At 42.1% G+C, this 16,818-nt stretch overlaps 1 protein-coding gene across 9 annotated transcripts in view; it reads right to left on the bottom strand.

Annotated features, from left to right (window-relative positions):
* The window catches only part of LOC118394083 (splicing regulator ARVCF), a 258,146-nt gene that overhangs the window by 5,309 nt on the left and 236,019 nt on the right, over positions 1-16,818 (bottom strand). For 4 of the 9 annotated variants that reach the window (XM_052461722.1, XM_052461726.1, XM_052461728.1 and 1 more), the window contains 8 exons: positions 9,595-9,722; positions 7,990-8,140; positions 7,510-7,702; positions 4,664-4,775; positions 4,414-4,564; positions 3,552-3,605; positions 2,913-3,007; positions 525-637 (listed from right to left, as the gene is read on the bottom strand). In XM_052461722.1, coding sequence (XP_052317682.1) covers positions 536-637; positions 2,913-3,007; positions 3,552-3,605; positions 4,414-4,564; positions 4,664-4,775; positions 7,510-7,702; positions 7,990-8,140; positions 9,595-9,722 — 986 coding nt within the window. In that variant the 3' untranslated portion in view covers positions 525-535. The remainder of the gene's footprint in view (positions 1-524; positions 638-2,912; positions 3,008-3,551; positions 3,606-4,413; positions 4,565-4,663; positions 4,776-7,509; positions 7,703-7,989; positions 8,141-9,594; positions 9,723-16,818) is intronic. The other 5 variants (XM_052461724.1, XM_052461723.1, XM_052461725.1 and 2 more) reach the window with 5 other exon arrangements.

Genomic DNA, 16,818 nt, shown 5'->3' with positions numbered 1-16,818 from the left:
AAGCACAGACAGTCTACACATAGCCAAGCCAGAGAACATCGGCGTAGCTAGCCAAGGCTAGCCTGGCCAAGCACAGACAGTCTACACGTAGACCGGCTCCTCTGGCTTGGCTATGTTCATCCAGGTATCCATTATTTATCTGGAGGAGCTCTCTGTCCCAGAGAACAGTGTGCGTCATGAGGGATACACCGTGTTCATCCTAAAAGCTATTCCTTAGAGCGGAGCGCGTGTGATCCACGTAAGGTCAAGAGATGTTCCCTTTCATCATTTAGAACAAACCTCATTTCATGTGAATTAGTCAAGGGAAACCGGTGCATATTTCAACAGATGGATGTGCATCAAACGGCTGCTTCAAAATTGTGAAAATGAGGTTTGGTGTCATAAGCCAACTACTCTGGGTCAACCATAAACAAACATACAAACCAGCACTGAAGTGTGTGAGGGCTAAAACAGAAAGGTGGTGGAGCAAACAAAAAGGAGACAAACAATCCAAAAAGTGGAAAACAAACGTTTGTAAGACCTACCATGCATGCATTTAGACCCAGGAGTCAACAGGCTGAGGTTTAACGTCACAAGCATCCACCAGATTGACTGCAGGCCTGTTACTCCTGACATAGTGTTTCGTATTTGTCTCATTCTGCAGCAACGGGAGAAGGGGTTAACAGCAAATCAAAAAGGTCAAGAAATATATAGTCTTTACAGAGGAGTGGAATGCCAGGGTTAGTTCCTAAGCATAAAGGAAGATTTTAGAGTCCGAAAAAAAAGGAGATTAGAAACAAGAAACCAAATGACGCATGCAAACAGAGGGGGATAAAGCCGTTCAAACAGCAGTTGCATTTTGGGTATCAGCCTTCTGGAGGTGTAGAAAGCAAGTTTGAGCAGTTTTGATTATTTCTGTGCTTCAGTCAATTCAAAACAAGGGGGGTGGGGGCTGTAGGCATCAGAGAACATATCTGCCACCTCCAGTCCTGTCTGACAGCTAATTTGCTTCTGAAGGTTTTGCAGGACTTATAAAGCATACTGTATGTTGACAAGCATTTGTGTCTCCAGGCTGCATAGCTGGCAGTTACACACTAAGCACTTATTTATGTAACCGTCAGACCAAAAAACAGCTGCGGTCGGATAACCGTGTTAGTTGAAGTTCAGAGTTGGGAAAGTTACTTTCTAAATTGAATCCGTTAGTCACTAGTTACCGGTCCAATATTGTAATCAGTACTGTAATTTTTGGATGATCCTTAAGAGCCATTAGAAGAAGACAAAAAGGATACATCAAACGCTTTTGGTGTGTCATCAGTGGTCGCGCTCAGGTGGAACAAACGTAAACTATCCAATGCTGAATTGAATGTCATTGAGAAAACATAAAAGTGTCAGCAAATATCAGTTCTAAATTTAAAAGTAAACCAATAACTAATCATCTAGCTTTTTAGTATCTAATCTGATTACAATACATTAGCTGGTAACAGTGGCGGATTTAGGTAAGGGCGACATTGGGGCGGCAGGTAGCCTAGTGGTTAGAGCGTTGGACTTGTAACCGAAAGGTTGCAAGATGGAATCCCCGAGCTGACAAGGTCTGCCCCTGAACAAGGCGTTGCAGAACGACGTTGTTCCTAGGCCATCATTGAAAATAAGAATTTGTTATTAACTGACTTGCCCCATTAAATATAAAAAATAAATAAATATAAAAAATATATGAAAATAAATAAATAGGGCACAGGGCACCCACACAAAAATAATGGTGACATTTGCACGTCACGTCAATGATATGTGGGACTGTGGGTCAATTAACTTGGTCGAAGTGGGCGCCCTGATTCTAGTTTGTGAGCTAGGCAGGTTACTGCTTGGGAAAGTCTCCTACTCAGAAGTACGAGATGGGGAGGGGTCGGGGGTAGGTTGACCTCAGGTCTCCCCACTGGAAGCCCGAGGAAGGGGGAGCGGGTGAATCTATCAAATAGCGTACCTCTAACGTCATACAGTACTAATGCAATTAGTAAAATCAGTCACACTACGAAATGCTACCAACTAAACCACAATTCATTCATAATATTGTGAATATATATTTTCACAGACATATTGTTGCATTTTTTTCTGGTTTGTGCAAAATGGTTAAGAATAATATAAAACCAGTCTGCACACCACCAAGGTGAATTGGTTTAGTCTTGACTCTTGGTTGACAGTGTTATGGGATGGGTAATGTATTGATGCTCGAGTGCCAAATCAACACAAATTTGTTTCCATTGGTCTTTGTTACTTCTTTTTGATATTTATAAGTCTTATTTTTATATATATATATTTTTATAGTTTTAAATGTGATGATTATTTATTTGTGTTGTTCCAATAAAAAGTACAGTTAGTGCAGAATGAGGGGGGGTTCACCCAGGGAGCCATACAAGCTAGAACCGCCACTGGCTGGTAATCTAACTGATTAGCAATCATATTACATGTAACTGATTACAGCTAAAAGGTGTTTTGTAATCATTTTACATGCAATCAGTTCATTAAGTTTAGCTGTGTTAGCATGTTTGACCCATCGAACCACCTCTAGTTCTTCACAACCAGATATTCCTGTGAGTCTCTCTTTCTCTCTCTCTCTAGATTGAAGAGCAGGACTTAACCAGTCCCACATTAATTACTTTCACAATCACAAAGCTTACGCTCAATTATCTGCTGTCGGCATCCAGTAAATTGGACTGCTAGATGAGTGGCACCCGGCTCGACAGACGACAACATCAACTGCTGCTCAACTCCTTTCTTAGAAAGAGCCTGGCGTGGGCATATGGGCAAGGGCACTAAGAGAGACGGGTTCAGGCTCTCAACAGAAACGGAGCATCGCGACTCGTGTGCTTTATCAACCTGATCCACTAGTCAGTGTAGCTGTAGATGGGTCGTAATGGGTGGGTCTAAACCAGAAGTACCTTCAATGGCTCCCGTTCTGTCAGGTCCACTGACCCGTCGCCACTACTCTTGTACTTGCAGTCCTTGTCTCTCTGGTCGATGGTGGAGTAGCCATCTAATATGAGAGAGCGAGAGAGAAGATCACAGAAGGATATCACTGTTAAATGCTTGGATGGAAACTACAGTAGCCTAGCTGCATGTAACCTTCCGGGACTGGAGTGGCACACATCTGACGTAGAGGAAGAACTCATTAGTTAGGGAGGAAACAAGACAATTGTTTGCATTTTCATTGAAAAGTGGAGCACCGAGGAGAACATTTCAAATCAGAAAATTGCCCACACTTCCTGTTGCCATCTGTTCTACTGAATTAATGCCCATCCTTATACCAACATCTTGTTAAGAGAGGGGTCTTGCATACAGCATCATAAGTAAAACAGTACTGCACTGTCTACCGTTAAAGCATCCTAACAATTAATAACATTGTTCATTCCAAATACTGCAAAAAAAATGTACCCTACAAACTTTTTTAGAATTTCCATTTTGGCATTTGTGTTGTTGGAGGATCTTGAACTGTCAGTCGTCCCTAGAGTTCAGAACATTCCATCTGGGACTACTAGCGTTCGTCGGCGGCGATTGAGGTCATGCAAACTCGGTCTTACCTGGACCAAGCTCGTCCATAGGTATCATATCACCACTTCCATTTTTCTTGGTGCCTGAAAAGCATTTATACGCCGTTTTTATCATGAGCACCACACATACAATTAGTTTGATTCACGAGCCAATGTTGCTTTCAGGCCAATGGTCCTCAGTCACTGTCTGCTGATACACTTAACCAGTAACGCAGGCAGGCTGAGAATGGGTGTGAATGACAACCGCACTCCATGTGTATATGCATGGTTGCAAAAAAAGGTCACAAGGCCAGAAACAAGAAGACAAAAGTGCTGTCATGCCCTCGACTCCTTCTGTCATGCCCTTGACTCGTTTATTAGGCTGCTACAGTACCTCCCTTTATGTCAGGGTTGGGCAATCATTTTGGCTCGAGGGTCACGTCGGGATTTCAGATTCAGGCCAGAAAAATGACAGCTCTTTGAAAACCTATAGGTCCATTATAATTCCTTCATAGTTTTTGATCTAACTTTAGATGTTCAAAAATATATATTTTTCCTTTGGGCCGGCTTGACACCCAACTTCATATCCTACTCTACATGCTTGGATTTGCATTGGGAACACACTATTGGATTAGAAAAATCTACCCATGATGCATCATTCTCCAGACCACACTATCCCAATTGTACTGACTATAGCACATGAAGATCACCAAACAACGCAGCAGAACAATGAGGGCGAAAGGTTTCAAGCACAGCGCCCCTAAAGTGCGTATTATGGCTATGAGTGAGAACACACAAAACAAAGTCCAGATCGAGCCATCCTCCTCAGCACTCATTCTAATCAAGACGTTTGATGCAGACACCAGCGGTTTCCTCCATAGATTCAGAGCAGTTATATCTATGATTTCCTCACTCAGTTCACCACAGTAGGCCAGGCCCGGAGGATCCCCAGTCTCGCCTGCCGTCACAGACTGACCTTGGTTCTTCTCCATCAGGGGCAGGGTAGTGTCGTCGTAGCCTGGTTTGCCATTCTTGGCTGCTTTAGGGGCGCCGCTTGCTGTAGACTGAGAGGGAGAGAATAAGGACACATGAGTGTACTTATTGTGGGTGTGTGAATGTGTGTGTGTGTGCGCATGTGCGCGCATGCACATTCTGCAATGTACCTGGAAGTGGCTCTTATTCCATCCTTCCTTGGTCAGGGCGTTCCTCAGGTCCTTGTAGCTCCACACCGTCTGCAGCACGTGGGAGGCAGCCTTGTTCTCACGCGGTGATTGGCTGAGCGAGACAGGGGGAAAAGCAGGGTTGCGGTCATAAGTGCAGACCATAGCAACATAATTTAGCAGTGGAAAATGTTTTTGCAACAAAAACATGTTTATTGGACAAGCTCCGGTAGTCTAGTGAATACAACCCAGAACGTTGGACCCAACCAATGCCAGCAGCTAGTGGAGGCGGGAGCCGAATGCAATCAATCTCACATTCAAAGCCATCATCCATCTATTCCCACTGATGGCCCCAGGAGCTTTCTTTTAATTCACACCCCAATGGCCGCACACATTTCCTTTCATTCAATTAATTAAGTACTCCTTATCCCTTAGTGTTAATTACATGGGGGGGTTCTCCATCACTTCAAAGTCAATCTCATGGGTTTAGGGAAAACACATTTATTTGGTATTGTTGGAGACTTTTTGACTTGAGCCCGTTTTAGTCCATTTATAATTGTATAATTAGTCTAGCAGCAGTAATTCTCATGTTATTGGTTAGCTGGACTGATCTAACGTGCATTGTATTTGGGGAGAGGGAAAGTACAAAGGGGGCGTGTCTCAGAGGCCAGAATGTTCCCACATGGGATGAAGAGGAGCCATGTGTCTGGAGTGCCAGCTGATAGACCATCATGACTGGTCTGTAACACCGGCTTACACCTTCACCGTTTTATATCACTACATACTTTGTTTCACTTTTATATATTCTTAACGATTGAATGTTAGTGTTAGGTTTAAGCTTTTTGCACGTGAAAAGTGTAATTGTTTAGTGGACTGCAAGTAAGACAATTAGGAATGTGTACTGCCAATAACACAAGGCCTCTGCTGACTGATAAGAAGCCCTGTTAAAACTTTTTTACGGCTGCTGTCCCTGTACAGGGATCAACATCAGTGGAAACTAATAGTACTCGATACAACTCAAACTCTCATTAAAACACACATGCAGGGGACTCAATTAAAGCTACACTCGTTGTGAATCTAGCCAACATGTCAGAATTTTAAAATGCTTTTTGGGCGAAAGCATGAGAAGCTATTATCTGATAGCATGCGACCCCCGAAATACCCAAAGGGGACGTAAACAAAATAATTAGCGTAGCCGGCGCTACACAAAACGCAGAAATAAAATATAAAACATTCATTACCTTTGACAAGCTTCTTTGTTGGCACTCCTATATGTCCCATAAACATCACAATTGGGTCTTTTTTTTCGATTAAATCCGTCCATGTATACCCAAAATGTCCATTTCTGAAGCCCGTCTGATCCAGGAAAAAACTGCTTTCCAAAACGCAACGTCATTTTTAAAAATGAACAAAGTTGCCTATAAACTTTGACAAAACACTTCAAACTACTTTTGTAATCCAACTTTAGGTATTAGTAAACATTAATAATCGATCAAATTGATCACCGGGCAATCTGTATTCAATAGCAGCAAGTCTTGAAATCATGGTCCATATTCTCCCTTTCATAACTTCCTCAGCTATCTATTTTCCCTTGCCATAGACAATACAGAGACTGGCGGAGGGATATTTTTTTTGTGTTTTTTGTGAACAGTTTTCTTTGGGATTTTGCCTCCTACACACGTTCTGTTATAGTCACAGACATTATTTAACCAGTTTTAGAAACTTCAGAGTGTTTTCGCAGCCTCTTTTAAAGGCCTGGAGGGGCACAACGTTTCCCCTAACATGAGGAACAGACTCAGTTCCTGCCCAGCCACAGAGTGATTGTTTATCCTAAATATAGGAAGGCCTAGTTGGAAGGTATAAACACATGTGCTTGTGTGACCTGTATGGTGTGCTATGCAGCTGTGGTAAATAAATATAGTTTGAGCTTCCTTTGGTGCCCAACTGGATTTGTACCAGAACTAAAAAAAATCCCCATTTGAAACTAATCTTAATTAAATCATCAATAGGTTGTAGAATGAGACATTATCAAAAGAGACATGATCGTCTCCCGCTGACTTGATCAAGAAGATCCGAACAGTCAAAGGAAAACGAGGACAGTGATATGAAATGAAGTGGAAACTGGGAAATCATTCAAGCATCTCTTGAATTCCTATTCATAGTACTTAGTATTCCGGTGAAGTGCACTATAGTAGGTTTCCTGGAAACCAGACACTACACGATACGGGCTTATCTATTCAATCTAAGTAATGTTCTACAGATCGAAATGATATGACAAGGAATCCAGCTAATAGCACTTTATATTATTAAAAAGGCCATTAACGCCCATCCTAGAGGACGTGAAAAGGCGTGGGGTCATTACATTGTATATGGCCAGCAGCAGACAATCCTGGTTCTTGAGTGATTGCAGGATACACTGTATATCATGGATATTATTCATTGCATTTGATGTCAAAATAATTTTAAAGTATGGACACTTCTCTCATGGGGAGGGAGGCCCGTCGCGCATGTAGTCATTAATGTACATTCTGTACTTGCAAACGGGTTTAGTATAGCTAATGTGAAAACCATTCAATTGTTAAGCTGCCTTATGCTCTGTTGTACTGCGCTGTACTATGTTGTAAATCAAATCTCAATCAAAGTTCATTGGTTGTGTACACCTGCAGATCTGTGTACGCAACCAATCAACTTTGATTTTGTTAGCAGGTGCAGCGAAATGCTTATGTTACTAGCTCCAACAGTGCAGTAGAATGTCTAGCAAATACAACACAAACACACAAATAATACAAAAATAAAACCAAGAAGTCAAGAAATGTTTGGTATTGGTCTGTACTGTGCCATCATCCTACCTTGTCTTGTTGATGGCCACCAGTTTCTCGATGGCCTGGGCCTGGATGAGGGAGCGTGCGTTCTCGGAGCTGTCCGTCACAATCTCGTGGATGGTGTTGAGGATGGCCACCACTGTGTCTTCCTCCAGGTTCTTAGCTGGCCGCTGCTGACCACTGGGCAGGTTACTCACCAGGTCCCTCATGGCATAGCTCCCTACAGGGCAGAGGTCAAAAGGTGCCAAGGGCATTGTATAAAATGTTCGATATCAAGCAATTCAAATTTGGACTAATCTACAATCATTCTTATCTACAGTAAGTAGTTTACACATTCCTATTCAGCAAAAGACATACACAGGTTCAACAATCATATTCATATCCTCATTAACAGCTATCTAAACTCAACGTATTCCGAAGTGTTTTATCCCAATCTTGTTCTGTTTGCCCTACAGAGAGGCCTTGTGTTGACCATGTGTGGTCAGGTTATGTGGTCAGTGATCGTACCGATCAGGTCTTTGTTGCGGCGGTCGATGGAGAGGTTACGCAGGGCGATGGCCACGGCTCGGACCACCTTGTCAGCATCAGAACGCAGCAGCTCCACCAGGATGGGAAGACCCTTCTCCTTCCTCACAGTGGCTCGTATGTAGTTGGACCACTAGGGACAGAGGGGGAACATGCAGATTGTGTATAGGCTTGTCTCCCATATGAATCCTCTCTTTGTTTTTACTGCTCGAGGGATGTAATTACTGTTTGGATAAACGTATTTAGTATATCTTTTTTTACTCTTTAAGCGATACGCCGGAAAAATAACTATCATTTAATTACTACAGTGAATTATTGTAATGTTCGTTTGTGTCAATTAATCCCATAAGGGATGGCTTGCCAATTGACGATTTGACACGAAAATAAAATGTCCTTCATTCATTCATGCTGGCTATGGATAACCAGTCTGTGTAGAGAGAATAATATCAGCCAATACAGACACACACACTTACACACAGCGACACACGTGCACCCGCTTGCATGCCCGCCCCCCCAAAGACTCAATTATTGTACAGTAGCACAGCCAACAGTCGATTTCTGGATTTGACCGCTTTTGGTCGTCGTCTCTGATTAAACACACATTTTCCTCTCTCTTTTCCTGTAACACAACACATTAAGTTTGACATGAAAGAGCTCCTTTGCTGAACACCGTCATCCCCCAGAGATGTCATTAAACTGGCGCAACACCAGACCACTGGGTGGCAGTAGTAAACCTAAAAAAAACACAGACCGCACCGAGTCAAACAGCTCGGGAGCAGCAGGGAGAAAGGGACGAGGAGAGGATTTAAAACAAAACAAAAGCTTTGAGATATCCTCATAGGGAGCAGGGACAAGTAATGTCCATCTCCTCCATGCCAGAGGTTTGACGTGTTAGCAGCTGCCCTAGAGCGTGGACAGGCGATCAGCCTCCTCAGCTCAAACTGAATGGAAAACCATGGAGGGAGGGATGGAATCTGTCTCTATATATACTACAACGACAACAAAGTCACCCGTGCAGAACAGTGATAGAAAACAGAGGAAAAAGGAAAACGGCGACAGGTTATACAGGGCGTAGATGTAATGTAGCCGTTACATGTTACACATGTTAAACACACGGTACAGGTCATGTGTAAGTTTTTTTTTTTTTTTTTAAATGAACAAAGAGATTCAAATCGATCTAACATCTTGTCTGTTGTGTTGTGTTTTTCCAACTGGAGCCTAGTGATGCATGCCGTGGCAACGGATATGTTTACAGCGTGACACATAATGTGTTAAAAACTGAATCACCATGGCGCTAGCATGCCAGAGTTCTCTAGGCCTAACATAGCCACTGTATTGACTATGAACATTCCATTCCTGAAGGGAAGATCATGAATAGCCTCCGTACTTCACACTAGTGATGGTAAAATAATGCCCCTGAGCTGGACGGGAGATCACACTCTTATGACTCACTACAGTAACCAAACAGAGGGTGTTCGGTAATGACACTGCAGAGCTCCATTCGGGGTAACTGGTCCTTCCTATTGAGGTTCAGAGACCTTATTCCCCTTAATTACAATGTGTGTGTGTTGTAGGTGTGAGACTCACGGTCCACTGTCCGGCACTGAGGTTCTGCAGGGCCCCTGCTGCAGCCTCCAGAGTGTTGTAGTTCTGGCTCTCAGTGAGCAGAGACAGGTACAGCCTCACTACCTCTGGCTGGTACAGCAGCTCAAAACCTGCAGGGACACAGAGAGAGAGAGACAGAGAGGGAGGGATGGAATCAGTCATAGAGCCCATTGCCCTTTATGGTTGTGAGGTCTGGGGTCCGCTCACCAACCAAGACTTCACAAAATGGGACAAACACCAAATTGAGACCCTGCACGCAGAATTCTACAAAAATATCCTCCGTGTACAACGTAGAAACACCAAATAATGCATGCAGAGCAGAATTAGGCCGATACCCACTAATTATCAAAATCCAGAAAAGAGCCGTTCAATTCTACAACCACCTAAAAGGAAGCGATTCACAAACCTTCCATAACAAAGCCATCACCCACAGAGAGATGAACCTGGAGAAGAGTCCCCTAAGCAAGCTGGTCCTGGGGCTCTGTTCACAAACACAAACACACCCTACAGAGCCCCAGGACAACAGCACAATTAGACCCAACCAAATCATGAGAAAACAAAAAGATAATTACTTAACACATTGGAAAGAATTAACAAAAAAACAGAGCAAACTAGAATGCTATTTGGCCCTACACAGAGAGTACACAGCGGCAGAATACCTGACCACTGTGACTAACCCAAAATTAAGGAAAGCTTTGACTATGTACAGACTCAGTGAGCATAGCCTTGCTATTGAGAAAGGCCGCCATAGGCAGACATGGCTCTCAAGAGAAGACAGGCTATGTGCTCACTGCCCACAAAATGAGGTGGAAACTGAGCTGCACTTCCTAACCTCCTGCCCAATGTATGACCATATTAGAGACATATTTCCCCCAGATTACACAGATCCACAAAGAATTCGAAAACAAATCCAATTTTGAAAAACTCCCATATCTACTGGGTGAAATTCCACAGTGTGCCATCACAGCAGCAAGATTTGTGACCTGTTGCCACGAGAAAAGGGCAACCAGTGAAGAACAAACACCATTGTAAATACAACCCATATTTATGCTTATTTATTTTATCTTGTGTCCTTTAACTATTTGTACATTGTATGTATCTATATATATATATAATATGACATTTGTAATGTCTTTACTGTTTTGAAACTTCTGTATGTGTAATGTTTACTGTTAATTTTTGTTGTTTTTCACTTTATATATTCACTTTGTATGTTGTCTACCTCACTTGCTATGGCAATGTTAACACATGTTTCCCATGCCAATAAAGCCCTTGAATTGAATTGAATTGACAGAGAGAGAGAGCGAGAGAGAGACAGAGAGAGCGAGACATGGAAGTTAGACAGAGCCACACAGGGTACAGTAGACACACAGGGAGGCAGAGAAGCAACAGAGACCGATTATTAAACAACTGAAATAAACAGAGACATGTAATGTAGCTTAGCAACAGAGACAGGCAATCAGAGTCTGTGAAAACTGCTCAGATGACACTGAGATCTCTAATTCAAGTCTCTCCTCACACGAGTCTGGCAGGCAAGACTATTAGGTGTCTGTCAAATTATGGGAATTATTATTACTACTCTCTCGCTCACTCTAGTAAATCGCATTAACGGGAACGTGATAAGACATGACAAACAAGGGTGTCAAGTCTACCCAAGCTATTGTTACCACTGGGTAGAAAACTGACATACATTTGCTAACAATTTAAAAATGGCATTGTCATTATTCCATAACTACAATGGAACAACAAGTGTAATTACATACTGAAACTACTCATGATACTACACAGTATTACTAATACTACTGGTATTACTAACTACTACTGGTATTACTATTACTAATGGTATTACTAATACTACTGGTAGTTAGTCTGGTGTAAGTGTGACCGACTCTTAATAGGTACAGTAGCTCAGTTACAGATAACAGTCAGCAGCCACTCACAGAATCAGTGCTTTTCTATAATAATAATTAATTGCCACTTTGTCGCTCTCAAAGTACAAATCTCTGCTGTGATCAATGACCTCAGTCACAAAACTCTGCCCTGATTTTATTGAGTGGAGGGCGTGAGCAGGGCTGTGGCGGTCACCAAAATTTGGCAGTCTGTGATTGTCAAGCAAATAACTGTCGGTCTCAAGGTAATTGACCGTCAATTAACATAAACACATTTAGTGTCTCCTGCCTTCCCACACATAACCTACAAGCCATTTTAAAAAGTCTAATAAATCCATGTAATATAGTCTACACCTTCACAAAAAATCCATTATTTATTTTAGACATGCTTGGTCCTGATGGGGCTATGCCAAATGGCTGTGGGCTTCACTAGTTAATTTAGTAGACAAGATTTGCTTAGAATTTCATGGGATTATTTTATAGTATGAAGAATACAATTGAACAAATCTGAATAAAATATAAATATTTTCTCCAAACAATTTGGGGGACTGCGCACGTGTGGCTATTCTGTGTTGTGGTTAAAGAGTTCATTTAGAATTAATAATGTGACTTTAGTTGTTCTACAAACATTGGGCTATATGTTTTGATTTTTAATACATTATAAGGCTGCATGAGACTAATGATGATTTTAAAAACGTCGCTTGAAAGGCATGAGCTCTGCTTTGTTTATTGCGCAGGCTGTACGGTTTCTCATTCACAATTTGACAAGCACTTAAAATGCCTGGAGTTTCACGGCGGCACTCCCTTTGTGGATGTAACGCACCCTAAAAAAATCCATGCCTTTAGCGGCCCGGGGGGCTGCGTTGTGCCCTTTTCCGTGTGTGTGCTGTGCAATACGAAGCGTCTCACACTCACATGGCTCTCCATCACGTAATCAGGTCTTTCTCACAGGCTACAAGTGAAGACAGACATCAGGGATGAAACTGTGCACACCCTTATCCAATTCCGATGTTCATATTGAAGATATTGGAAGCTGTCCATATTTACTTTGTCAGACAACAAGACAAGCAATCAATTCGCGGGAAAACACCATTCTCAAAAGTGACCACCAATGCAATTATGCATGTAATGCTTTTATTATAAAAGGCGCATTTTTATGGTGAAAATTATCTTCCCCAAACCTGAAACGCACGTGCTGCGTGAGCCACGCGCTGTATATGCCAGTTAGGCTCTGCAGATTAATGTGCTTAATTTTAAGAACCTATTTGGCCACTTTGGACTAGGCTACATGAGGTGTGTGACTGATTCGAACAAGTCGCAAAAACTCCTTGTTTCTTATGCTGGGCATCATTCATAAGTGATAGTATATAATTCACAAGTGATAGTATATAATTCACAAGTGATAGTATATAATTCACAAGTGATAGTATATAATTCACAAGTGATAGTATATAATTCACAAGTGATAGTATATAATTCACAAGTGATAGTATATAATTCACAAGTGATAGGCTAATATTGTCACCCATCAGACTACAGTTTGGTAATACGGTCACCGCAACAGCCCTAGGCGTGAGTTCCCTCTTCGGTTGTGACATTTCAAACAGACCTCGGTAATGGCAGCTGATAGCAAGGTAAAGTGGAGCTTGTTGACATGGTCGGATCACTATGACTACAGATTATAGTTTAGGACTGTGTTTACACAGTTTAGGATCAGGACAGTTTAGGATCACTTAAACTATAAAAAGGGTAGAGCAAATGACATTGTTTGTAATGATGTGAATACTGCCACTCATAACCTGGTACTTCTCTCATTTAGACTAATTTGCACACAAATAAATAATCTGCTGCCAAAGACAAAGATTCAGTCGATCTTACAAGACATGGATTTTTGACAACAAATCATCACTCGCACCAGGACCATAAATACATTAGGATTGTGAATCATGAGGTAAGTAGATATCGATTTCACATATACAACAAAATCGAGGATCTGAGAGCAAAGTTTCTCTGTCTATTTAACACAGTCAGTAAATGGTTAGCTTTGGCTGTGATGGTGTAATTACATTATCGGCTATCAGATGTCTGAGGCTGGTCAGAAAGAGGCAGAGTGTATATCGAATCCCTTTCTCCTTTTCCACTGCCAAGGTCACCACAGGCTGTTTGACATCCCAGGGGAGGATCACTTCTCATACTGTAATACATCCACACAAACAGCCAGTCGCTACGGAAGACAGCTTGGCTTGGCTCTATGGACTCAAAACCAAGTACTTCAACCATATCAAAATACATTTGTATTCACATTCTCCCAAACTGACAGTCAAGACCTTCTGCACTTTAACGTGTGGTGGTTCTGAAAAGACTGCCTTTCCTTCAGTGTTTTCTGAATAATAGTGTCAGTCAGAACGCACACATTTTAGTAGCTTGTTGATAGTTGAACTAAATTAAAAATGTTGTCAGCAGTTGTTTTGCCATGTAGCAAACTACAGGAACTTGTTTTTGCAGAAACAAAGGAAAATATGGGTAAAGTACGTAATCATTTCCTTTATCGGCATCAGACCTGCATAACTTTCACGAGAAACCTAGTTTGTGTTTTTAATAGGCAAGATTACAAATTCTCTTAAGACACAACCCCAAAGAGATCTCTATCAATTTGCAGTCTGACATTTCAGATTTACATATGATTTTCACAAATTAATTAGGATGAAGTTAACTACTTCTTCAAAGTAACTTTAGTTAAGTAAACTATATTTCTCTTAAGGTTGGCTTTAGTGTAATTTTTCCAATGTGATGTAATTTGTAGCAGAGTATCTTCCCTAACACACACACACACACACACACTTATTCACAGAGCTTAAATGAAAGACAATAACCATCCATTTATTCTATGTTATTTGAAGCAGTCCTTTCGAGAGGTATATTTTGAACCCATGAATTATGTGGGCAAGACCATATGAACACTTTATGATTGATACATCGTGGTTGGTGAGGCACTCCATACATTCTTTGGTAGAAATCAGAAGGCTGAAAGCCAAAGTAATAAACTGAACCAAAATATACGCATCAAAATAAACGCATCATGCAACAATTTCAAAGATTTTACTGAGTTACAGGACAGATCCTTGCGTCATGGGGCCATTGAGTATCATGCTGAAACGTGATGGCAGTGGATGAATGGCACGACAAGGAGCCTCAGGATCTCGTCACGGTATCGCTGTACATTCAAATCGCACATCGATAAAATGTAATTGTGTTCGTTGTTCATAGCTTATGCCTGTCCATACCATACCCCTACCTCCACCATGGGGCACTCTGTTCACAACGTTGACATCAGTAAACCGCTCACGCACACAAAATACACATGGTTTTCCATCTGCCCAGTACAGTTGAAACCGGGATTTAACCGTTAAGTGTCCATCGTAGGTGAGCATTTGCATACTGAAATTGGTTACGCCGCCGTACTCCAGTCAGGTCAAGATCATGGTGAGGACGACAAAACACGCAGATGAGCTTCCCTGACAAGGTTTCTGACAGTTCGTGCAGAAATTCTTCAGTTGTACAAAGCCACAGTTTCATAACCTGTCCGGGTGGCTGGTCTCAGATGATCCCGCAGGTGAAGAAGCCGGATGTGGAGGTCCTGGGCTGACGTGGTCTGCGGTTGTGATGCCGGTTGGACGTACTGCCAAATTCACTAAAACGTAGGCGGCTTACGGTGGAAATTCTCTGGCAACAGCTCTGGTGGACATTCCTGCAGTGAGAATTCCAATTGCACACTCCCTCAAAACTTCAAACATCTGTGGCATTGTTTTTTGTGACAAAACTGCACATTTTAGAATGGCCTTTTATTGTCCCCAGCACATGGTGCACCTGTGTAATGGTCATGCTGTTTAATCAGCTTCTTGACATGCCACACCTGTCAGGTAGTTAGATTATTATCGCAAATGAGAAATGATCACTAATAGGAATGTAAACTAAATTTGAGAGAAATAAGCTTGTTGTGCTTATATAAAATTGTTGGGATCTTTGATTTCAGCTCATGAAACATAGGACCAACACTGTGCATGTTGCGTTTATATTTTTGTTCAGTGTAGAAAGTGGTGAAAGTCATATAATTAATACAAGTACTGCTTGCTTCAATGGATGACGCCAAGAAGAATACTTGGATATCTGGAAGGGCCTTTTACCATCACCTTAATGAGGAAAAGAAGAAAGATAAAGTCTAGAGTCAGACAGTTGACATAGTAACTCTGTAAGGTTCATTTCTATGGTCTGCAGTGACATTTCCGTGGACATGCATAACGGTTGGGGTTAGCCACAGAGATTCCCCATATCATTTGTTTTTCTATGGTTTGCAGTGCGCCTTCATAGTTCACCTTCATGTCAGACTAGTTAGTAGGCTATAGAACAGAGGTCGGCAACAGGGGGGTTGAGGGACTGTAAAATCACCAGGAATTCTGCTAGAAATGTGTTTGATTTAGGTAATCTGTTCCCAGGAGACATGTGATCATATCTCAATGTAATTGAAAGTATGAAATAATTGCAATTTTCAAATAATCTATTTTTTAGGGTTTAGTTGTGGTAAATTTGTAGCGTTATAATTATGTTCCGGCCGCCACTATTCACTCTGACTGGAGTTGCCTACCCCTGCTGTAGGTTGACAGTGTATTATCTGCATTCACCACTTCCCCGTCATTAGTTAGCGCCTAGCTGCTAGCTGCTTGCCAGGCAGGTTGTGAGCAGGGAATTCTAATTCATGGTGAATAGATCAGTTGTTGCTGTGACATGACCGATCCGTCCCCCCTATTGCACTCACCCTCTCTCAAGGCCTTGACATGTACCGCGCATATTATAATTCTACAATTAATCGAAAGAAAATGCTGACAAACATGAATGCACACACCCCCCTCCCATCAATCCCCACCCTACGCACAAACTAACATCAAACATTATCCTCCCCTCTGGGTGCAAGGCTAGCATGTACAGTATATTCCCTGTACGTGCCTATATATTTTCTCCAGTAGTCCGGTCAGATGAGCAGTGTGTTGCTGTGGCCTCCCCTTTCCCAAGCAGTCAAAAACGCTAAGAGAGAGCGGGACATCAAACCAGCGAGCTGAGGGACACACTTGGGGAGGCCCGAGATCACTTGTCAGCTGATAGGGCGGCGACAAACTCAAATGCTGGTGGCTCAATTCAGAGTCGAGAGGAGAGGAGAGGAAGCGTGTGCTGCACTCAGTGTGTGAGAGTGAAAGTAGGTTACAACAAAGTAAAGTCGAGGCGAGTGAGTGACGCAAGTGCTCATCAATTCAGTATTAGAATA

This window comes from Oncorhynchus keta, chromosome 14 (genome assembly GCF_023373465.1).
Source record: "Oncorhynchus keta strain PuntledgeMale-10-30-2019 chromosome 14, Oket_V2, whole genome shotgun sequence".
Classification (NCBI taxonomy): domain Eukaryota; kingdom Metazoa; phylum Chordata; class Actinopteri; order Salmoniformes; family Salmonidae; genus Oncorhynchus; species Oncorhynchus keta.
The sequence above is the reverse complement of the archived record's forward strand: the minus strand, read 5'-3'. Positions and strand labels throughout refer to the sequence as shown.